This window comes from Rosa chinensis, chromosome 2, assembly GCF_002994745.2.
Source record: "Rosa chinensis cultivar Old Blush chromosome 2, RchiOBHm-V2, whole genome shotgun sequence".
NCBI lineage: Eukaryota > Viridiplantae > Streptophyta > Magnoliopsida > Rosales > Rosaceae > Rosa > Rosa chinensis.
The window spans coordinates 12,936,155-12,956,530 of record NC_037089.1 but is presented as its reverse complement, the minus strand read 5'-3'; the positions used below and the strand labels follow the sequence as shown (position 1 = coordinate 12,956,530).

Below are 20,376 nucleotides of genomic sequence, written 5' to 3'. Positions count from 1 at the left end.
TCTTTTGATTACTGTGGTCAGCTTTCATTGTGGCATTACTTCATAAAAATATATTTTCCAACCCGACAATATATGGTTAGCGAAGTTCGTTATCGAGCTCTAATGTCGACTCTGAGAGTCTTATTCGTAACCAACATCTATATCACTATTCTCAATATTGAAAAACAAATCGGGATCCTCTCATTTGTTGGCCATCATTCTTGGCTGTAAGTGACTGTTAATCTCGTCCACTGATTCGAGATCTAAAAGTTAATAATAGTTCACGTCAGCAGCTAACACTTAATTAACCAAAATGTATTTTCAAGACTAATGGCGTTTCCTTTCTTCATTTTCTTCTCCTCAGCAGCCTTGCCCTCTTCTTCTTCTTCTTCTTCTCTTCCTCTACGTTTCACTAATTTGCTTTGAAAATTCCACTCTTCCATCATCAGTAATGGCTTTCAGATCAAATTAAGTTAATATTTCTTTGGTAATTTATGCTTTGACTTTATATATTGGTATGCATAAACCTAAGCCAACAGTAGTAATACGAGAAGTGCCCAATACTGTATGCATTGAGGAATGGACAATTGTGCTAAGCCAGACTACTCAGAAAAATGAATTATACTAAGCCAATCATCTAAGAATTGCAGGACCACCAATTATAGGTTCATTATTCAGACCAACACAAAGAGTTAATCAGTCAAAAATCCCAAAAATATCAACGGGATCGAAAAAAATGCAAACAGTATCTGATGTTTGTTTCATTAGTAACTTTGATATCTCAAGTTTAAAAAACATCAAATTGGTACATGAGGTTTTGACCCCGACCCAACATAAATACCTGAAACCTGGAGCCGTTAACTCTGTTATAGCATTAGCAAACTGACAAAACTTGAAAGGCATATGAGTAATTTCAGTCTCTAATATTATTATTATTATTATTATTTTACTGCTTCACCACTCTCTTCTTCTTCCTTAGCAACTCAGCTTGGCTTCTCCTAACAACGTTGAGAGGAAAGGTCTCCAACTATGAGAAGGAGGGAGTGTCATGCCCCGAATTTCGAATAAAGGAATTCGAATCTGAAACGCGATAAATTAACAATTCAAAAAGAACACTCAGAAAATTTTTCATATAAACTAAGCAACAAAACAAACCGAGCTCACAATGTCAATACGGACTCATTCTTTAGAGTCACATATTACATTGCAGAGAGTTTACAAATTAAACTGAACAACAATTTAATAAGTAAACACACCCACCACACTCACTACACAGTGGAAGACTAAAACCAAAGTACACTTCTACTTCCACGTTACGACAGCAACAAGGCCTCAACTTCGACGAAAGTTACTCGTTACTCTGACCTGCACAATAACCCCTACACCATGGAATAATGCACCGGGTTGAAACAACAAACCCGGTAAGCTTTTGCAAGCTCGTGTGAGAAAACCCTAATAACCACAAAACACCTTTCCAACTCAAGGACAACAAATCAACACGATGATTATTTTCCAAAAGCAAAATCCTTTTCTTTTTAAGGAAAACACAAGTACCTCTGTGACAAACCAAATCATTTGAAAGCTCAACAACAAATCCAAGAAATCACTCCTTTCCTCTCGACAGGAAGCATTTATCACCACAACGGCGTGATAAAACATTTCTCGACTCACTACGAGTCTCATCCACAACTGCACTCACAAATTGAACTAAATAAAACTAGTAATCCCTGGTTAGAAAATTAGTTCAGGAGATCACCAAAAGCACACAATCCAAAATCATAGTAATCCATACATATAGTTTAGTTTAGGAGATTACATTAAAATCAAACAATAGAAATCATAGTAATCCCTGCATATAGTTTAGATCAAGAGATTACATTAACTAATCAATTCAGAAAACAGTAATCCCTGCATATAATTTAGTTCAGGAGATTACGAAAGAAACAAGCAATTATAAACTAGAAAACAATACACCATCAACCATTGATAACAACAATCACTCAACTACCACAACCCACATCATTTACACAAAATCATCACGCAAATCATCTCATAGATCACCATACTGGTTATCACATGAGATTGTTTCCTCAACTCCAACAACCGCAAAACATAATGAAGTCATTTCCAAATATTATTTTCTCAACTCAAAACCATCACCAAAATCATACCTACTTCTTTCAAACCTCAAAGACGACAAAACCATCTTTTCTTTCCAAATTCATTTATTTTTCTTAACATCACATTGCACAACAATAGTGAACTAAACACACAATTCCACCAAGATATATATATTTCACGTAAATATATATACGGAGTCATCCACTCAGGGATGCTACTAATACCAACTATAGTTCACAATTACAAAACCCGTGAAAAATCATTTTTATAATAAAACTTCATTTTACAGACCTATGAACCGTAGACGATCAAGTTCATATGATTTAAAGAAATATTTATTTCCGAAAACGATTTAACCATTAAACAAATAAATCCGAATTATAAAGAAATTTCGTTCATAAATGAATCTCGTGAGATTTACTCACCTCTAAATCTCGATGCGTCTTCTCTTACAGCCAAGATAAAATATAGAATACTTTGTCAATCACCTAAGTAAAATAGGTCACAACTTAGTACACGAATCAAAAAGCGATTAAAGTTTGAACCCCCGTTTAAACTAAAACCCTGAAAGTAATGCCAATTGAGGCGAAACTTCATCCGAGATCACCCAAAATCTCCGAATACTTCTACAATACAAATGACAAAACTACAAGTCGATCGAACAATCGGATCCTCACGGATCAAAAACCGAGTTAATCGAAAACGCTAAAAACCTTAACATGCTCATACGATCGCCAAAAATTACATATCATATATCGAAATGCTGGTATTGATGAGTAGACGAGAAATGAAACATGAAACTGCACAGACACAGCCTGACGCACCACCACGGGCAGCGGGCAGTGGTTAAGCATAGGTTTCACACTCCGCCGACAACCTCCAAATTGGGTGGCGAGACCTATTCCAAAATGTTCATCTCAACATGTACAACAACTTTCACAACTAGCACAAAGTCTAAATCAAAGCCATTTGGCCGGAATTTATCTCGAAAAGAAGAGGGCCGATGAAACCCTAGAAATTTCAACTCCAAAATTCGATCTCCACACTTTGAATCTTTGCAAGCCGCTTGGAGGGAAGTATCTAGTCCTTTGGGCTCCAAAAGCCCCCAAGAATTGTCTCCTGAGGTGGCTAGAATTGAGAGTTCCGATGGTGACCCCGAACGCAGCGCCGCCACCACTTTCCGCCCATGCTGCGCCATCCACGGCTCGAATCGAGCGATGAAGTTGCCACAGACTTGGAGAGGGAAGTGAGACGAAGAGAATGGGACCAGTGGCGCGTCCAATGGTGGCCGGACGAGGGAGATATTACCGGATGAAAGTGGCTGCTCGAAAACTGCTCGGGAGAGAGGAGAGAGAATCAGTTTCCAAAAATAGAAACTTTGGGTTTTTTCTCAATTTTCAGAAATTTTTCCTATTTAACCAAAATGGAAACTTTTTTCAATTGCCATAACTTCTTCATACGAACTCCTATTTTCGCGTTCCGCATGTTCACGAACTTGTATTGACGCGCTCTACAATTTCCATGAAGGAAGTTTTTGGAGAAACTCAACGAATAAAAAGTCAACCCTTTGACCCCTAAAAAAAAAAACGTTTCGAGTAATTATTTGTCCGAAATACTTTTGCTCCATCCTCGAGCCACGAAATTGTACAAACGAACACTTTATTAATTTCAAGAAATTAATAACGAATTTCTGGGGTATTACAGGGAGGCTCGTCATAGTCAATAAACTTAGGTCCCACAATTTAAGCCCAAACTCAAATTTGACCTAAAACACTAATCAATTTCTTCTTCTTTAAATTTCAAATATTTCAAACCTTTCTTTCTCTCTGCTAAATATGGTTTATTTGGATTAGAAGGTAAAGATGGTCTCCTCAGATATACCGAGCAAGTTCCCCAAACTCTCCATCAAGCTCTATCACCTTTCCATCCCCGGTTCCTTCCGTGCCGTGCAAATCCAGTTAGACATTTCTGCTGCCTCCGAGTAGGCCTGCTCCACCTACGAGCACTACCCCCGCCTCCTCGAGCTCCGTAGGCTCTGGAGCTCCACCAACTTCCTAAAATGGAAAAGCGAGTCCATTCTCAAGTTGGCTCTGCAAGCACTTGAGATTTCGTTTCGGTTCGTCTCCAAGGTCCTATCGGTTCCGAGGCCGTACTCCAACCATGGACAGAGCAACATCAATTTGATCAATAAGTGGGATTTTCACAGACTTTTCAATTTGAGGCAATTGAAGTGGAATCATAGAGGAAATTGCATCTTCTATTAGCAAGTCCTTAATAAAGTCAAGACCTTTACTTGATATAACTGCGGATATGAATCCTTCTTCTTGGCCCTTTGTAGGAATCAGAAAAATTGATAAAACTGTGAAGAAAGTAGTAAAAGCAATGAACTTTCTGAAGGAAACTATCTTAGAAATAGCTACGTTATGCTATGGAATTGGACTGAACCATAGAAAAGCATAATTTCAGCAAAAACCCATAAACCATGTAGAACAAAGTAATCAAATTTGGGTTTTTGTTGGAATCAGAAAAAGTGATAAGACTATGAGGATTATAGTGGAAGCCATGAACTTTGTGAAGGAGCCCATGTTAAAAAAATAGCTAAATTATGTTACTTGACAAGCATCACAGAATTAGAGAATTGAAAAGAGCATGGAAATGGATTGAATCATTGGAAAGCAGAATTATAGAAGAAACCCAAAACCTTGTAGCCGTTGGTTTAGCCTCCACTAGATCTACACCATAACCGACCTTTTGAGTTTTCATCGCACCATCAATTGCCATAAGAGACATTCTTTTCCGGAACGAGTTAAGAAATCTGAAAATTGATGTCCGGTCAGAGCCTTGCTACAACTTTTGGGTTCTCGAAATTAACTTAATTGAGGACTGAGAGAGTCCGAGAAACTAAAATTTGAAGCATGAGAGCTTGAGAGGTGAAGTTGAGTTTGAACGTTGAAGACGAGAAACAGGGAGAGTTGGGAGGAAGAAGAAGAAGACAGTATGAGGAAGAAGAAGAAGCGATTGAGTGAAGGGACAAAAATACATTTTAGAATATGCCGGCCGGCAGCCTCCGTAAAGGATCTAACGTCTCCAGGTACTTATGTTGGGAAGGGCTCAAAACCTTAGACACCATTATGATATTTTTGAAACTTAAGGTACCAAAGTTACTAATGAAACAAACGTCATGTACTATTCGCATTTTTTTTTTTCAATTTCAACCACAAACCACAAATCCATAAACCCAAAACCCTGCAACCATTTGGTGACGACACCCAAAACTCACAACAATCCAAGCATCATTGAACAAAAACTAAAATAAGTTCCATCATTTTTCATTCATTAACTTACAACAGGTAGATTAATTAATGGGCAAGTTAGTTCCTCCAATAGAATTGCTTCAGGTTGCATGTAAAAAAAGAAAAAACTTACAACAGGTCTTTGTCGATCGAGTCGAGCTCGAAACGCTTTACCACTTTCTCCTTATAACTCAGGAGACTCATTGCTAGAATTGATTTTACTCGGATTAAATACAAATTCATCCATCTGTACAAATATGCAACGAAAGTCAAAGAGATGAAAACTAGGGCTGGCCACGGGCCGGGTCCGACTTAATTTTTACTAGGCCCGGACCCTGCCCGTTTCTTATGGTTCGGGCCCAAAGCCCGTTTTGCCACAATCAGGGACCGGCCCGTTTCATTTCGGGCCGGGCTTCCAGTCTTTCTAGCCCAAATACCTGTATTTTACCTTTGCTTATGCCTATATATATCCATATCTACTTTGCTATATATTCAGGTTTCATTCATATCAACCTGTTGAAGATTTGAATCAAAACACTATCACGATCCAAAGTTCAAGCTGCAAATTTGAATATCCAGAACACATAATATCCAAATTCAAATAGTCATCAAGAACAATTGAAGCTACAATTCAAATATGAAGTGTCCAAATTCAAATACAAATATCCAATGAAATAGAAAGTCCTAATTCAGATCCAGCAATTTAGCAGCCATTTTTCCAGTCTTCTATCCAGCAGCAATGCAGCCGTCCATCAATTGGCTTCCACAGTTTTCCCTACAATAGCCATCATAAATAGATTTAGATAACAAAGAACCATTCAAGCTATAACTTTACTCAACTAGCACGACACACAGAACCTACTTCAATAACAAAGAACCATTCAAGAGCCAAAAGTTTACTCAACTAGGAGTACACACAGAAATACTTCAATACCAATATTCAAGATTATCAACAACTCAATATACAAAAATACCAGAAACTGCAGATCTCTTAATATAGAAACAAATACCAGAAAGCAATGAACTGAACAAAAACCCAAATCCCAGTTTAGCTACAAACCAAATAAGCACAAAAAGAGATCAAATTTATCAATAAACTACGGAACCCATGAAGCTAAAACGAGATGGCAGACCTGAAGAACAACGGGCTCCTATTTTGGTGTCTCGGCCTCACAGCTATGGCGGAGGAGAGGGAGAAACTGAGAGACGGAGGCGGCCTCTGGTGTGATGTGAACTCCCTCCGTTGAGACGAAGAAGAAGAGTCGAAGACGGTGCGAACTCAGACGAAGATCGGAAGATGAACTCTGTCAGCAACGGAAGAGAGAGAGCAGTCTCGGGCTCTCGAGCTTGCAGCTCTGCAGGTGAAGTGGAGAGAGAGAGAGAGAGAGAGAGCATTCCTGGGTGTCTCAGCGGTGGGGTCTTGGCATCTCAGCGGAGGAGAAAGAGGCGGCCTCTCGTTGCTATTAGGTTCAGATCGGGCTACACGAAGAAAATTAGAAATGAAGGCTGAGGAATGAGGATTAGGTTTAGGTGTTTTAGTGAAGAGTGCAATCCTATGTGTATGATCCTATGATAAAGATTTTGAGGCTTATATGAGGACCAATACTACATGAACATTTGTCCTCTTTAATCTATGACGGGCCTGACGAGCTTTGACAGCTTTGAGAGACAAGGCCCGGCCCGAACCGTTTGTTTGAAGGTCAAGGCCCGAGCCCGAACCGTTTGGTTAAAAAAAAAAAATTGGGCCAGGCCGGTCCGGGTTTGCGGGTTTTAGGGCTTAAATGCCCAGCCCTAATGAAAACAGAGAATATTAGAAGTGTGAACGAAGAAGGAGAATAGCACATACAATGACGGAATGAAAATGAAAAATTAAAGGGATAGTGACCAATTATACAATTTGAGCCTAAAAATTGCCCACTTACTCCATTAAGAGTTTTTTACTCCCATTTACCCAATTTAACATCTATTGACAGTATTGCCCTTATTTTAATTAACAACTACTCCTCTCTCTCTCTCTCTCTCTCTCTCTCTCTCTCTCTCTCTCTCTCTCTCTCTCTCTCTCTCTCTCTCTCTCTCTCTCTCTCTCTCTCTCTCTCTCTCTCTCTCTCTCTCTCTCTCTCCCCCTCCCCTCCCCTCCCTTTCCTTCTCCGATCTCTCCTCCCGGCGGAGTCATACGGTTCGACCCGAATTCCTAACCGCTTCAAGTCTCCGGCGACGTTGGAGATGAGCGAGACTTCTCCGTGCCACACCGTCGTCCTCCATCTCTGAGTGGTGGCGCATTGTTTAGCTCTACACCGACCAGATCGGCGCCAATTTGTTTCCTCTCTCTCTGATCCCGACCACTACCGCCACGCGAAGAAGACGCAAGAAGAAGAGGATCGTCGAAATTGTAGCCTCTGCAAGTCCTGGATTCAGGTCCAGGTTTTGTTCCTGGTCAGGGCTCGCACCAGAGTCGTCTGGCCAACGCTCACGGAGGCCACTTTAGTTTCGATCCTAGGCCAGTCTTTCAACCTCGTCACTTCTTGATTTCCGTTGCCGACTAATTCAACGTCTGCGCTGTGGGTTTCAACATTTTTTTTTTGGTCTAAGATCGATGACGTCTACACCATTCCTTTTTTCTTTTTTTTGGGCAGACCACATGCCACAAGTTGTCTAGTATGAGAAAATATGCAAAAAAAAAATGTTTTAATTCCAGTTATGTACTAAAATAGCATCTAATTGGTAGATTTTGTAGATTGGTGACTGCCTGTACTAATGTTTAACTGTTGTAATCGTCTTGTTGACATTTTATTGGGGGGTAATAATAAGATTATTGGGGCCAATAAAATGTTTATTGGGGCAATAATAAGATTATTTATTTGGATAAACCTCCTAAAACTTTCAAAATTAAAAACAATTTCATTTTTCAGTAATTATTGATCCCCAATAAACTTGTTATTGGGGGGTACTAACTTTTTTATTCGGGGGCAATAATATCGTCCAGTGACCTATAAGATCTCTGACGATCTCTTTTGAAAAATCCGGCGACCTCCAGGTGAGATTTCCTGCCTGTGACCAGAATCTGGCGAATGATGAATGGATTTCGGCGATTGGTGAAGGGACTTCGGCGACCATTGACCTGAATCCGGCGACCGGTGACTTGAGTCCGGCACCCGTTGACCGGAGTCGGTGAAGTTTATGTTGACTTAGAGAGTGACAAAGAGAGGGAGGGCAAAATTGTCTCAAAAATATACAAAATATAATTAAAAAAATAGATTAAATATTGTTTAGTCCTTGAGCTTTTGACCATAAAACACTTCAGTCCCTGACCTTCTAATTTCACACGTTTAATCCTTGTACTTCCAAAATTTTGGACCAATAGGTACTTACCGTCACTCTCCATCCAAAACCTCCGTTAAGTAGCTGACGTGACAACCATTTTCTAGTTAAAATGTCTATTCTACCCTCACTTTCTTTTTTTTCTTTTTTAAAAATTTATCTATGTATATATTGTTTTGGATTAATTCTTGTTTACCTACCTAAACTTTCACTCATTCTTCATGTTAGTCCCTGAACTTCCAATTTCATCAAGATTACCTCTGAACTCCCAATTTTCATCAGCCATGTCCAATTCTCGAAGCTCCGTCCAATTTGGACGTTAAGTGATGACGTGGCAGGAGATGAAATTGCTAAATTCCTATACTACCCCTTATCAAACCTAAATGAGAAAAAGAAAAAAAGTTTCTTCACGGTTTCACCAACCATGTCCAACCCCTCACCTTGGTTTGATTACCCCATATCCTTGATGAAGCTCCTAGGTTGTCAACATCCAAAGCATCTAGGATCTTGAGAGCATTCCACACCTATTTCCCTATATCATCGATTTATCCTCTAAATACTCCATATTGGCATAGTAATTGTTAACATCTTCACAAGCATAAACAGAAGAAGAAAGACATGGGTAATCATAGGCCTGAGCATCAGCAACAATATTGAGAAAGAACAAGTAAAATGAGACAATTTGAGAAACCCATCTCCATGAGATATTGATGCACATTGTGAAATCCCATATGCCCCTGTAAACAATGCATCAATTAATCCAGTACAATTTTGAATGCATTTGGAAGAAGGTGAAGGTGTTATATACAGTGACTGACGGACCTTGTAGAAATGGTGGAGGTGATTGGAATGACCAAATTATGATCTGGGTATCGATTAAAAGGCTTGAATGACCAAATCACCGACATCCTTGACAACCCGCCGAACGGCACCGGCCTCTCCCTCCACTCTATTTCTCAGGGCACCCTCCTCATCCTCTCTCCCCACCCCTCCTTCAAATCAACTCCTCCAACCACTTCCCCCCAATCTATCCCTAAATTCACTGTCGATCTCCGCCAACACCCACATTCCGTCGTCGATCACTTCACCTCCCGAATCCCAACCTTCTAGATCGCCGGCCTCGCCATCTCTGTCACAAGCGATGACTGTAAGAAACTCAAGGGCTGCTCTCTGTTGTCGGCCATGTCAGCGGAGGAAGAGCTTGGTCGCAGCAAAAATAGAGTCCTCCAGCTGATGGCGCCGGCTGGTCTTGTCGTCTCGTCGATCGCTGGCTCCCGTTCCAGCTGAGAAGCATTAGTAGGCTGGGTTTCCGGCAAGGGAGCTGGATCGCATAAAAATCATCAAATTTCCTCAATTCAACACATGCAAACCTATCGCAGAGAGTTTCAAAGATCCAATTCATGAATCTCAGAAATCAAAATCAGAAATCCACTTAATTCTTACTTATTGAGGTTCACTGTCTGAGTTGCCTGAAAATACCCAAAACCCGTCGGACCCTGGAGAACTTCTTTCATTCGATTCATCTTAGCAAAGCTAGTCTTTGGATAACTAACACCACAGAAACCTCAGGAATGTCGAGAGGAAGACTCTCCCATAGGTGCAACACCAAGATGTGGCCGGAATAGAAAGAATAAAAAAAGAAGAAAAAGAAAAGAGAAGAAGAACAGAGAAGAAAGAAGAAAGGAGGCGTGGCTGAGGAATTTAGTTCTGTTTTTTTTTTCTTCACAAAATGACCATTTTCCCCCCTGATAGTGGGCCCCGAACGTAAGATTTAACCTCCAAATTGGACGGAGCTTTAAGAATTGGACACGGATGATGAAAATTGGGAGTTCAAGGGTAATCTTGATGAAATTGAAAGTTCAGGGACTAACATGAAGAATGAGTGAAAACTTAGGTAGGTAAACAAGAATTAATCCTATTGTTTTTTTCTCTGTTTTTTTTTCTTCTTCCTCCTCTCTCTTCTCCTTCACCTACTCAATCTTCCCTACTTCCTCTTCCGAGACTTCTCAATGTCGTGCCCTTTTCTTCCTCCTCTCTCTTCTTATAGTCCTCTACACCAAGATCGAATGGACTAATTCATATACAACATATATGTTACATAATTGAGAATGATAAAGACATCATATTAATGCAACCTCATCATTAACAATACCATTCACCATTACAAAACTCTCGAAGGCAATCGAAATCGAAAACAACATAAACTAAATACCATCTGGGGAGAAGATGATCCGATCTGGGGCATTTTTTTTTTTTGTCAATATGTTTGTCTTTTCTTCATCCTTCATCCAACTTCACCCCCTACGCCGTCCTCTCCTCCACCCCCTACAACCTCCTCTGCGGCGTTTCCAACACCGTCCTCCTCATTCACCACCTGCTTCAGCACCTCCCATAAACAAAGAAAACAGAGGCAAGCCATATACTCAAATCACAGAGTTTTAAAAACAGAGAATCAAAGGCAAGCCATATACCGAAAACATAAACACCATTACCCTAAACTCAAATCGAGACTCAATCCAAAAGAACCCGAATCCTAAATCCCCAAATCAACCACAAAAGAATCAAATTTTGGGAATCAACAACGATTTAGATCAAGAAATGCAACTCGAAAAATCAAAATTCCACTAAATCAGTACAACATTTGACCGTCCTCATCTTGGATGAGCAGACCGGAGCGGTGCAGGTCCTCGGGGGCTTCATCACGGGTGCGGTGCGGAATCGGCTTCACAATCCAAGAGAGTGTGGAGGAGAATGAGCAAATCGAGGAGCGGTTGGTTGGGAAGGGGCTATGGTTTGAGTTTTGGGTGAGGAGGATTAGGTTGATTAGGGTTTAGGGTGAGCAAGATGGTTAGGTTTTGAAGGAGAAGGGGAAGGTTGCAGCTCCGTCTCTTATTGCTCGAGTTAAGGTTCTGGAGAAGAGAGAGCTGGAAGAGGGAAGAAGAAGAAGAAGAAGAAGAAGAAGAAGAGGGATAAATAGATCGACAAAAAAGAAAAAGAAACCAAAAAGAGATAAACATTAAAAAAAAAAAAAAAAAGGAAGTGAAGGTTAGAATAGACATTTTAGTAGGGAAATAATTGCCACGTCAGCTACTTAACAGAGGTTTTGGACGGAGAGTGACGGAAATGACCTATTGGTCCGAAATTGATAAGTACAAGGACTAAACGTGTGAAATTAGAAGGTCAGGAACTAAAATGTTTTTTGGTCAAAAGCTCAAGGAGTAAACAGTATTTAATCCAAAAAAAATACTTAATTGGGTATTAGGGCAAAAACTATTAAATTTATTGGGTAAGTGAGAAATCTTATAAGATGTTTGGGTAAGTGGGGTTAATGTAGCTCAAAATTGGGTAAATGGATATTTTCCCAAAATTAAACGCGATTAGTCTTGCAAGCAAAACTTTTGGTTTATTACATGTGGTTCGCTGACGTGGACTAATGGCCTTCCAATTAATGGACAAAATTAAAACTCAACAGTGAGACCAACTAAGGAGAGAATCCAGATTTCAAAAAAAGAAATAATAATTAAATTGAAAAACAATTTTTTCCGATGATTCACAATATTGTCTGAAAATGTCATTTTTAGTTATTTTTTCTAAACATTCAAACAATGTTTCTTTGCCAGTCATGTGCAACCTATACCAATGAAATTTTGAAAATGCCAAATTTCACCCAAAAAAAATGTGCTATATAAGTATATAGTAATTAACCAGTTCTTTTTCTTCATTCAGGCATGGTCGTTTGAAAAATATTTTAAGAATATTAGGGATCATATGGGACGTTTTATTGAAGCTTGTGCTTCTAATCTTGATATATATCCCTAGTTTCATTACCGCAGAGGTGATGGTTGTGATATACATCTTTTTTTATCTATTTATTTATATACTGTTTTAGGGAAACGGTAATTGAGAGAGAATTGCTGTGTATTCTCATTGATAATAGGGGCCTCTTTATATAGAGGATACAATGCATAGAATCTGAATTGTACAGGGAAAGGTAATCATACATTGAATGGATATCTCTAAGATTCTCTGAGATTATCTCTAATTAAAACCCTATTACCACTGGGTCAAGTAACCTAGAGTTTGGGCCAGACACAAAATCTGGATTTACTTAAACACTCCCTTTTATGTCGCCCAAACATGGTGCTCCTCTCGTTGCCTCATTAAAAACCTTGCCGAGTAACAAAAACTCTGTGGGACAAAAATAACCTCGGTCGAAGGGGAAAAAGAGCACAACACACCGTACCATTCACGTTTTGAGACCATACATGTAGACATCTCTCCCTGATGTCTGCATATCCCCTTGATGACAACGGTTATGGGAGTTCGGATAGCTTCCGCAAATGATGCTACCAACATATTTCTCGAGAGTAGAATTTAGGCAATGACTTAGTGAGCAAGTCTGCCACACTGTCCTCAGATCGAACCTAGTTCACTTTGATCTTGAGGAGAGTCTGTTATTGCTGATTATGCTTGGTGTCGTCACTTTTGATGTAGCATTGCTTCATTTGTTCAAAGCAACCAGCATTATCCTAAATGATCATAGGCTCATCTGTGGTAGACTTTAAACCACAATTGTTCGAACATGCATTAGTCAATAGGTTTTATGTTAGGAGGTGTTGGCATAATTGGCTCGAAAACCTTCATCTTCGTTAAGAATCCAACTTAACATGGATCGCATCTTTCCATTTAGGCCAAATTTCTCTACGTTGGCATTTATTCATCATCGGAGCGTGGTTCGATATCATCTGACTCAACAAACTCATGCGCTATGAAATGCGCGAATACATCATCAATCATGATGGAGTTTCTACCCCATGTCTTTCATACACTAGTGTAATTTTCATAGAGCTCTATATTCTCAGGAATAGGTTCTGACGTTGAGACGTCCTCCAACGATAACCATAATCCAGAAGATACTCATGAGACAGATTTGAGTGTCGATGATCCAAGGATTGAGTTGTGCCAAAGTATACTTCGAACCCACGGGCCTCCCATGCATCCTAGCTAGGGTCATGGCCTGTAACACCAGAGTGCCACTCTCTATGGTGTTGGCGCTATGCCTACCTCCGTGTAGAGTGGCGTTGCGTCCTCTCATAGGGACGTCCATCCTTGCAGGCATATTTGCAGTAGATATGTGTGATCTCGTCACTTTAGCGGGGATCGAGATGAGACATAGTGGGGACATACTAGGACAATTCATGTCGTTCTTGTTGTTCTGTTTCTTATCTCCCCCTAACAACATGAAGACTGTCTCATCAAAGTGACAATCTGTAAATTTAGTGGTAAGGAGATCGCCTAGCAAGGCCATTAAGTGGCGGACGATTGTTGGAGTCTCATATCCAATGTACTTGTCTAGTCGTCTGTGATGACCCATTGTAGTGAGCTGTGGCAAGGAGCAAGAGGCACATAAATGGCTCACTCAAATATACATAAGTACGTGGTACTCATACCCAGCCACTAACTGTTACGCATTGAGTGGCGGTGGGTCGTAGACGAATTAGCATAGCTACATGCGATATTGCATCACTCCAAACGGATATAAGAAGATTGGTGCGCATTACCAATGTCCGGACTACCATCGTAGTCATTTCCGTAGAGACAATTTGGGTGTGTTCATGGGAATATAATATCCAACATTAGTCCAATTGCAATAACCATCGAAAATATTTGATGTAAACTCTCTAGCATTGTCAAGTCCAATTGACTGAATAGGATGATCCCGGGAGTGAGCCCATTGTCGTATGATATGTACTAGAAGTGTAGTATAAGCAGCATTTACAGGTGGACAGTGGCACAACACGTGACCAGCATGTTTTCATGTCAACCAACATCTGAACATCATGAGATATTTAAACTTCCGCAAGTTGGTTGAATTAGTCCACAAAATCCCCATATATTCTATGCAAGAACAAAATAAGTATTGTCATATCCTTTGCATAGGACGGTCCCAGTCCTAATTTCCCTAAGGAACGGGCTTTGTAAAACGAGCGAGAGGCCTTAGAAGCAACCAATGAGGGTTTTGGTTGGGCCTAAGTGTCTGAAACGCTATTTGAAGTAAAGTTGGTGATTGCAGCATCACCTGGGTCACCATCACGATGATGGACGTCATCCATGGCGTCATGGATAGGGACTGTGCCAGCCCTAGGCTGGTGGTGGATGGCGCTGGAGCCCTAGGCAGCGGCGGCGGTCATACTTAGTCCAGGAATCAACCTTTGATTCGTGCTTCACTTTGCTCGAAAGAATGGATGTCCATGTGAAGTCTTTAGTAGACGGATCATCATATCATGACCAAGATGACCTATCATGTCGTGACAAAGCCAATATGTGTCAAAATCCAAGAAATCTTATCTCATTACTTTATTGGATTTAATAGCTCGAATAGTGACATAGAGTCCACTAGAGAGACACATAAACTTCTCTAAGATGTGCACTTGTTCGCAATCATTAGAGGTATTGCAAATGAACTTATTTTCGTTATCTACATGCATTTCTGCATGGAATCCGTTGGCTTGAATAGCTCAATAGGGTTCTATTATCCCTAGGAGCATAGAGAGTTTATGTGACGGTAATCAAGGTGCCATTGGGCAAGCAGAATTTGGGCTATTCCTTATCCTTGAACTAATTCTGATGGCCCAGCCATCGTAGTCACAAATTAATATGCTCAGAATTAAAATGGAGTCATAATGAAAAGAACTCAAAATTTTATTCATAAATCAACAGAGTTACATCATTGTCTCTTTGACCGAATAAAATCTAATTCAAAAATGCTAGGTAATGCAAAACAATGGTAGTCGTCTAACTTCTTTTGGTAACTCCAAAATAAATGTGACCACGTAAGTAGAGAGATGTCGGTGAAGCAAGACTCGCTTAAGTACCACTAATCTCAAAACCTTCCTAGACATCACACTTATGTTGGATGAGCCTATGTGAAGAAAGACTAAACCATTGGCATTTACTACAAAATAATATGGCTATTGCCTACATCTCTTGGAAAATAAAAGGACTTAATCAAAATCGCCAGTCTCAGGATCTTGGCCTTTGAAGTCTTCAACCCTTAGAGCGTGATCTTCTTGCTCCATGTAATTTGCTTCCCCTGCTTCACGATACGTCTTGTACGCATTAGCAATATTCTGGGGTGCATTACATGCTTTGGCCCAATGTCCAAACACTCCACATCGAAGACAAGCATCATTATGGTCAAGCTCCCTTGATCGAGGCCCGTTGGGGATGGCTATGATCCTTGGTGGCGCCACCACCATAGCCTGAGGCTCTGCCTCTCTCTCTCTCTCTCTCTCTCTCTTCACACGTTGACCTCCACAGTTCCGTGCATGCCTATCTTGGAGGTTTCCTTCCTATTTGGGGCGAGAATATGGACAGAACGTCCAGAATTATCCCTTTCCTTAGGGTTTTGCTTCTTACGTCCTCCTTTAGGGGCGCGACTATAATTAGACTCTGGAATTGACTTGGCTCCCACCGGTCTAGAGTTATAGTTCTTCATAAGTATGTTGTCGTGCTTTTCAGCTACGTTCATGGCTCTAATAAGCTCATGAAATCTTGTGATGCGTCCGGCATTGACATCAATCTGATAGTTCTTGGCTATCATCAATGTAGAGACGAGGAAGGTAGAGAGAGTCTTCTCGATCAACATCGTATCAGTGATTTTCTGCCCACAGAATTCCATTAAAGACTTGATACGAAGTGCTTCCGAATTGTAGTCAAGTACAGACTTGAAATCACAAAAACGGACGCTATGCCATCTTACTTCTAAATCAGGAAGCAGGGAGTCACGAAAGTTGCCAAATCGCTGCTCGAGTTCTACCTATAGCTTTCTAGTGTTTTCCTCATTGAGGTACTCATTCTGGAGCGCGTCATTCATGTGCCTTGTCATGAGAATTATGACTTTAGCTTCATTCACCTCCCTCGTAGTTCTATTTGCTTCAAAAACTGCAGCTTGTTAAGGAGTAAGCACGTTCTGACTTTGCTCTCGGATCATATCTAGGATCCCATCAGCCTTAAGATGCTAGCGCACATCACGGACCCACTTGTGGTATCCTGCGCCTGTTGTCTCTAGTAGAGCGAAGCTCAACTTGTTCAGGTTACTCATCCTGAAAAACAACAAAATATTAGGGTTAGTTTCTGAGCGAAAAAGGCTACCACGAAAACAATAGATGAGCGTAGTCACTTCAAAAAAATTAGGGATTTCTTAGCGTAGTCGCTTCTAAGAAATTAGGGATTTCTGAGCGTAGTCGCTTCCAAGAAATCTGATTCCAAGAGGAATTGAATTAGATCGAAACAATGAAGTGTTTGTGGTCGATCATAACTTCTCAACAAGCTTTAAGTTTGGAGAACTCTACAAGCTCCAAGCTTGGAGTGAGCACGAACCCCCATAGTTTGGCTTAATTAGGTCTCCCTTATGATGAAGAAAGGGGGGTAGAAGAAGGGAGTTTGCAAGTCTCTGAGAAAAAAAAGAGAAATTGAATAAAAACTCAAAAACGGGAACTTTTAGTAAAAAATACCTTGAAATAGTGATCGGAAAAGTCGCTGGAAAAGTGCCGAAAAAGTCGTCGGAAAGTGACCTGAAAAGTCGCAGGAAAGTGGCCAGAAAATTCACCGGAGTTGGCCGGTAGTCGGAGGTGACGTGTCACTTGAGCTGACGTGGCGGGCTAACGCTGAAGTGGCGGAGCTGACGTGGACGCTGATGTGTCAGTGGGCTTCTGGGCTGCCTTCTTCTTTTCATTTTTTTTCTCTTTTTCTTCTGGGCTTCTGGCGTTAGGCTTGTAGGCTTCTGGGGTTGGGCTCGGTAGTGCTGCAGGTGCAGAGGCTGGCAGTTGCTAGACCGACTCAGAATTTCAGAGGTTCAACTGGCCGGTTCTGGGAGTATATGGCCAGTTCCGGTAAACTTTTTACCGGTTCTCGGATTCTAGGATAGGGCTGCAGCTTTTGACAAAAGATGACTGTGGTAGATGGACAGAAAGAGTACAAACCGAACAGGAGATCTTCGGATTCTTCTTGGAGCCGGTTCGGTGTTCTTATAGCCGGTTCCGGGGGTGGCGTCGTCGGTTCTGGACTCTTGGGGTTGAGGACTTCAAGTTGTGCGGCGGTAATTGCAGGAATATGAAGGCTACGAAATTAGGGTTTCGGGGTTAGGGTTTTGTGCTGATAATGTGTTTTAGGGAAACGGTAATTGAGAGAGAATTGTTGTGTATTCTGATTGATAATATAGCCTCTTTATATAGAGGATTACAATGCATAGAATCTAAATTGTACAAGGAAATGTAATCATACATTGAATGGATATCTCTAAGATTCTCTGAGATTATCTCTAATTAAAACCGTATTACCACTAGGTCAAGTAACCTAGAGTTTAGGCCAGACACAAAATCTGGATTTACTTAAACATATACCATCTTTATCTTCTTCTTTTTTTGTTAATTATGTTTTTTAATGTATTTATATTTTCAAAGCAAATTAATGCATATTTAATGAAATGTTAAAAATTATGAAGAGTACGTGTACAAATTTTTTTTTTTAAATAATATCGTGTACAACATATAATTAAATCAAAATTACAACATTGACAACGAATTTGTTCAAAAACTTATAACAAGGTTGTAAGTGATGTAATTACTATTAATAGAACTAAGATTACACAAAATAAGACTCACGTTACCACCCTTGACAACAAATTTGTTGTCACATTTGTAAATGTGTGTGACATACGGGAATTCCAACTATTTCATATCATCATGTTGGTCTCAAATTTGTTAGATCTCTAGCATCACTCATGTATATTAAGATAATTTGCAATAAATAAATTGATGCAAATCAGCCTATTGCACAAACTGCTAAATAGTAGCAACTTAGTTTGTTAAAAGAAAAAAAATGTAGCAACCAACTTTTTTTTTTTTTTGAAAAGGAGCAACCAACTTTTACGTGGATAGTTTTTTTTCTGGTGTGTGAGTATTACTTGCTTCTGTTTGCATTTCGATAGAGCAAATTACGGTGGGAAACTCGTTCAAAGGGACGCGAGAAGCGGCAAATTGACATGCAATGCTTTGATTCACAGGTGGAAAAGCAATGAAAGGCCTCTCCAATTTTCCGCAACAGAACCAATCAACCAGTGAGCTATAAATACATATATAGACCTATAGTGGGCATATCAACTCAGAGCAAGCATTTCTTGTCTTCCAGAGAACTATTAACGAAGAGAAAAAGAGAAAGATGGCCAAGATTTCAACTCTTACTGTGATTTTTCTGGTGCTATGGCTGGCAATGTCTGTCGGGACTAGGGCTCATGATCACGACGGCAAAGTTGAATCATGGACTGAATGGACTGCCAAGTATGCAGTAGATATATATTTTCATTCTAGTATATGTTGCAAGTTCTTTGTTCTTATATTCATTGACGTCTGTGTTGTTGAGTTGATGATTATGCATGCTTATGAATTAATTTAGGGGACTCGGAATAAGTCAGAAAAATGAAGTAGACGGGAATGCCGGTGGCGATAACAAACCAACTGAAGAGGAGGTACTGGGGGCATGGCTAAATGTTCTGCGTGGAGCCGAGGTTGCTCTTGAAGCTAATAAATTTCACACAGCTATTGCCATGGTTGCAGGAGTTTCTGCCAGATTAGAAAATAGCAATTTGCCTGACGATGAGAAACGCGCCAAGTTTAAAGAAATGCTCAAAGTAATTGAGCAGGCAGCCGAGGAAGATAAGAAAGTCAAAGCTATAGCTCTCATTAACACACTTGCAGAGGAATTCAAACGGAAATACGGAAATCAGCAAGGAGGAGGATATCAGCCGAGGGGGTTACTCGAAGCCGAAGATAATCAGAGAAAAAAGCAGTTGCTAGTGAACAATTTGCGAGAAGCCTTCACAGCTATTAAAGAGAAGCAAAAGGAAAAGGCTGAAGAGATTCTTTCCAAAGCTTACCTGATTCTTAAGAATAATAGGAATTTATGTAAGGAAGAAAAAGCACTAGCATTTCTTGAGGCCATCCACCAAACTGAGCAGTATTTAAAAGAAAATGCGATAGATAAAGCTGAACAGACTCTCCAAGGAGCTGCGTTCGGTCTTGGAATTCAGCAGCTACAAGAACAAGAAAAGACAGAAGCCAAAGTGAGTAGAAAAGTTGGCGCTTCCAGTTCTGAGCTCTAAATTCCTTCAATTTGGTTATTAAGCTGTGTCTAATAACCTTTACCAGTACAAATGCTTACGTAATGAAGGGTACGCAAAAAGGAATGTGAGATTATTATGAACATTTGAAGATCCTACCCACATTATGTATGTGAATCTTAAGAAAAATAATGTGTTCGAAATGTTTGAAAGTGGAAAAAATTTAGGACAATTAAATCAAGTATTGTCTGCTGCTTGGTATTTTCTTGAGGTCTTTATTTTCTTGCTGGTGTTGGTGCTAATTTTTTTATGGGAGCAATTAGCAGAGAAGGCCTTGATTTCCCTTGATAACACAAGTATAGACGTCAATGCTACTGCTCCAGTTCGTGGGATCGTGTTTAAGCATGCGTTTCGATTAAGCATGCTGTTTCTAATGGTTTAGCCGATTGTTTCAGTTCATTTCTTTTTTGTTTGCTTCATTGGGTTATTCCTCTTTCGACACCCATGTTACCTACTCTGCGTGCCATGTAAGGCATTGATGTGATA

At 40.1% G+C, this 20,376-nt stretch overlaps 1 protein-coding gene across 1 annotated transcript; it reads left to right on the top strand.

Annotated features, from left to right (window-relative positions):
• The first annotated feature begins 18,861 nt into the window (after positions 1-18,861).
• Positions 18,862-20,091, top strand: LOC121051883. The gene is made up of 2 exons (XM_040515462.1): positions 18,862-19,051; positions 19,167-20,091. The coding sequence occupies exons 1-2, from the start codon at positions 18,933-18,935 to the stop codon at positions 19,870-19,872; spliced, it is 825 nt and encodes a 274-aa protein (XP_040371396.1). The 5' UTR covers positions 18,862-18,932; the 3' UTR covers positions 19,873-20,091.
• The last annotated feature ends 285 nt before the right edge of the window (positions 20,092-20,376 follow it).

Bases quoted from the DNA above. Each gene is read 5' to 3' on its own strand.
- LOC121051883 (XM_040515462.1), top strand. From the start codon at position 18,933: ATGGCCAAGATTTCAACTCTTACTGTGATTTTTCTGGTGCTATGGCTG. The intron at 19,052-19,166 runs GTATGCAGTAGA...GAATTAATTTAG, and splicing joins TGGACTGAATGGACTGCCAA to GGGACTCGGAATAAGTCAGA.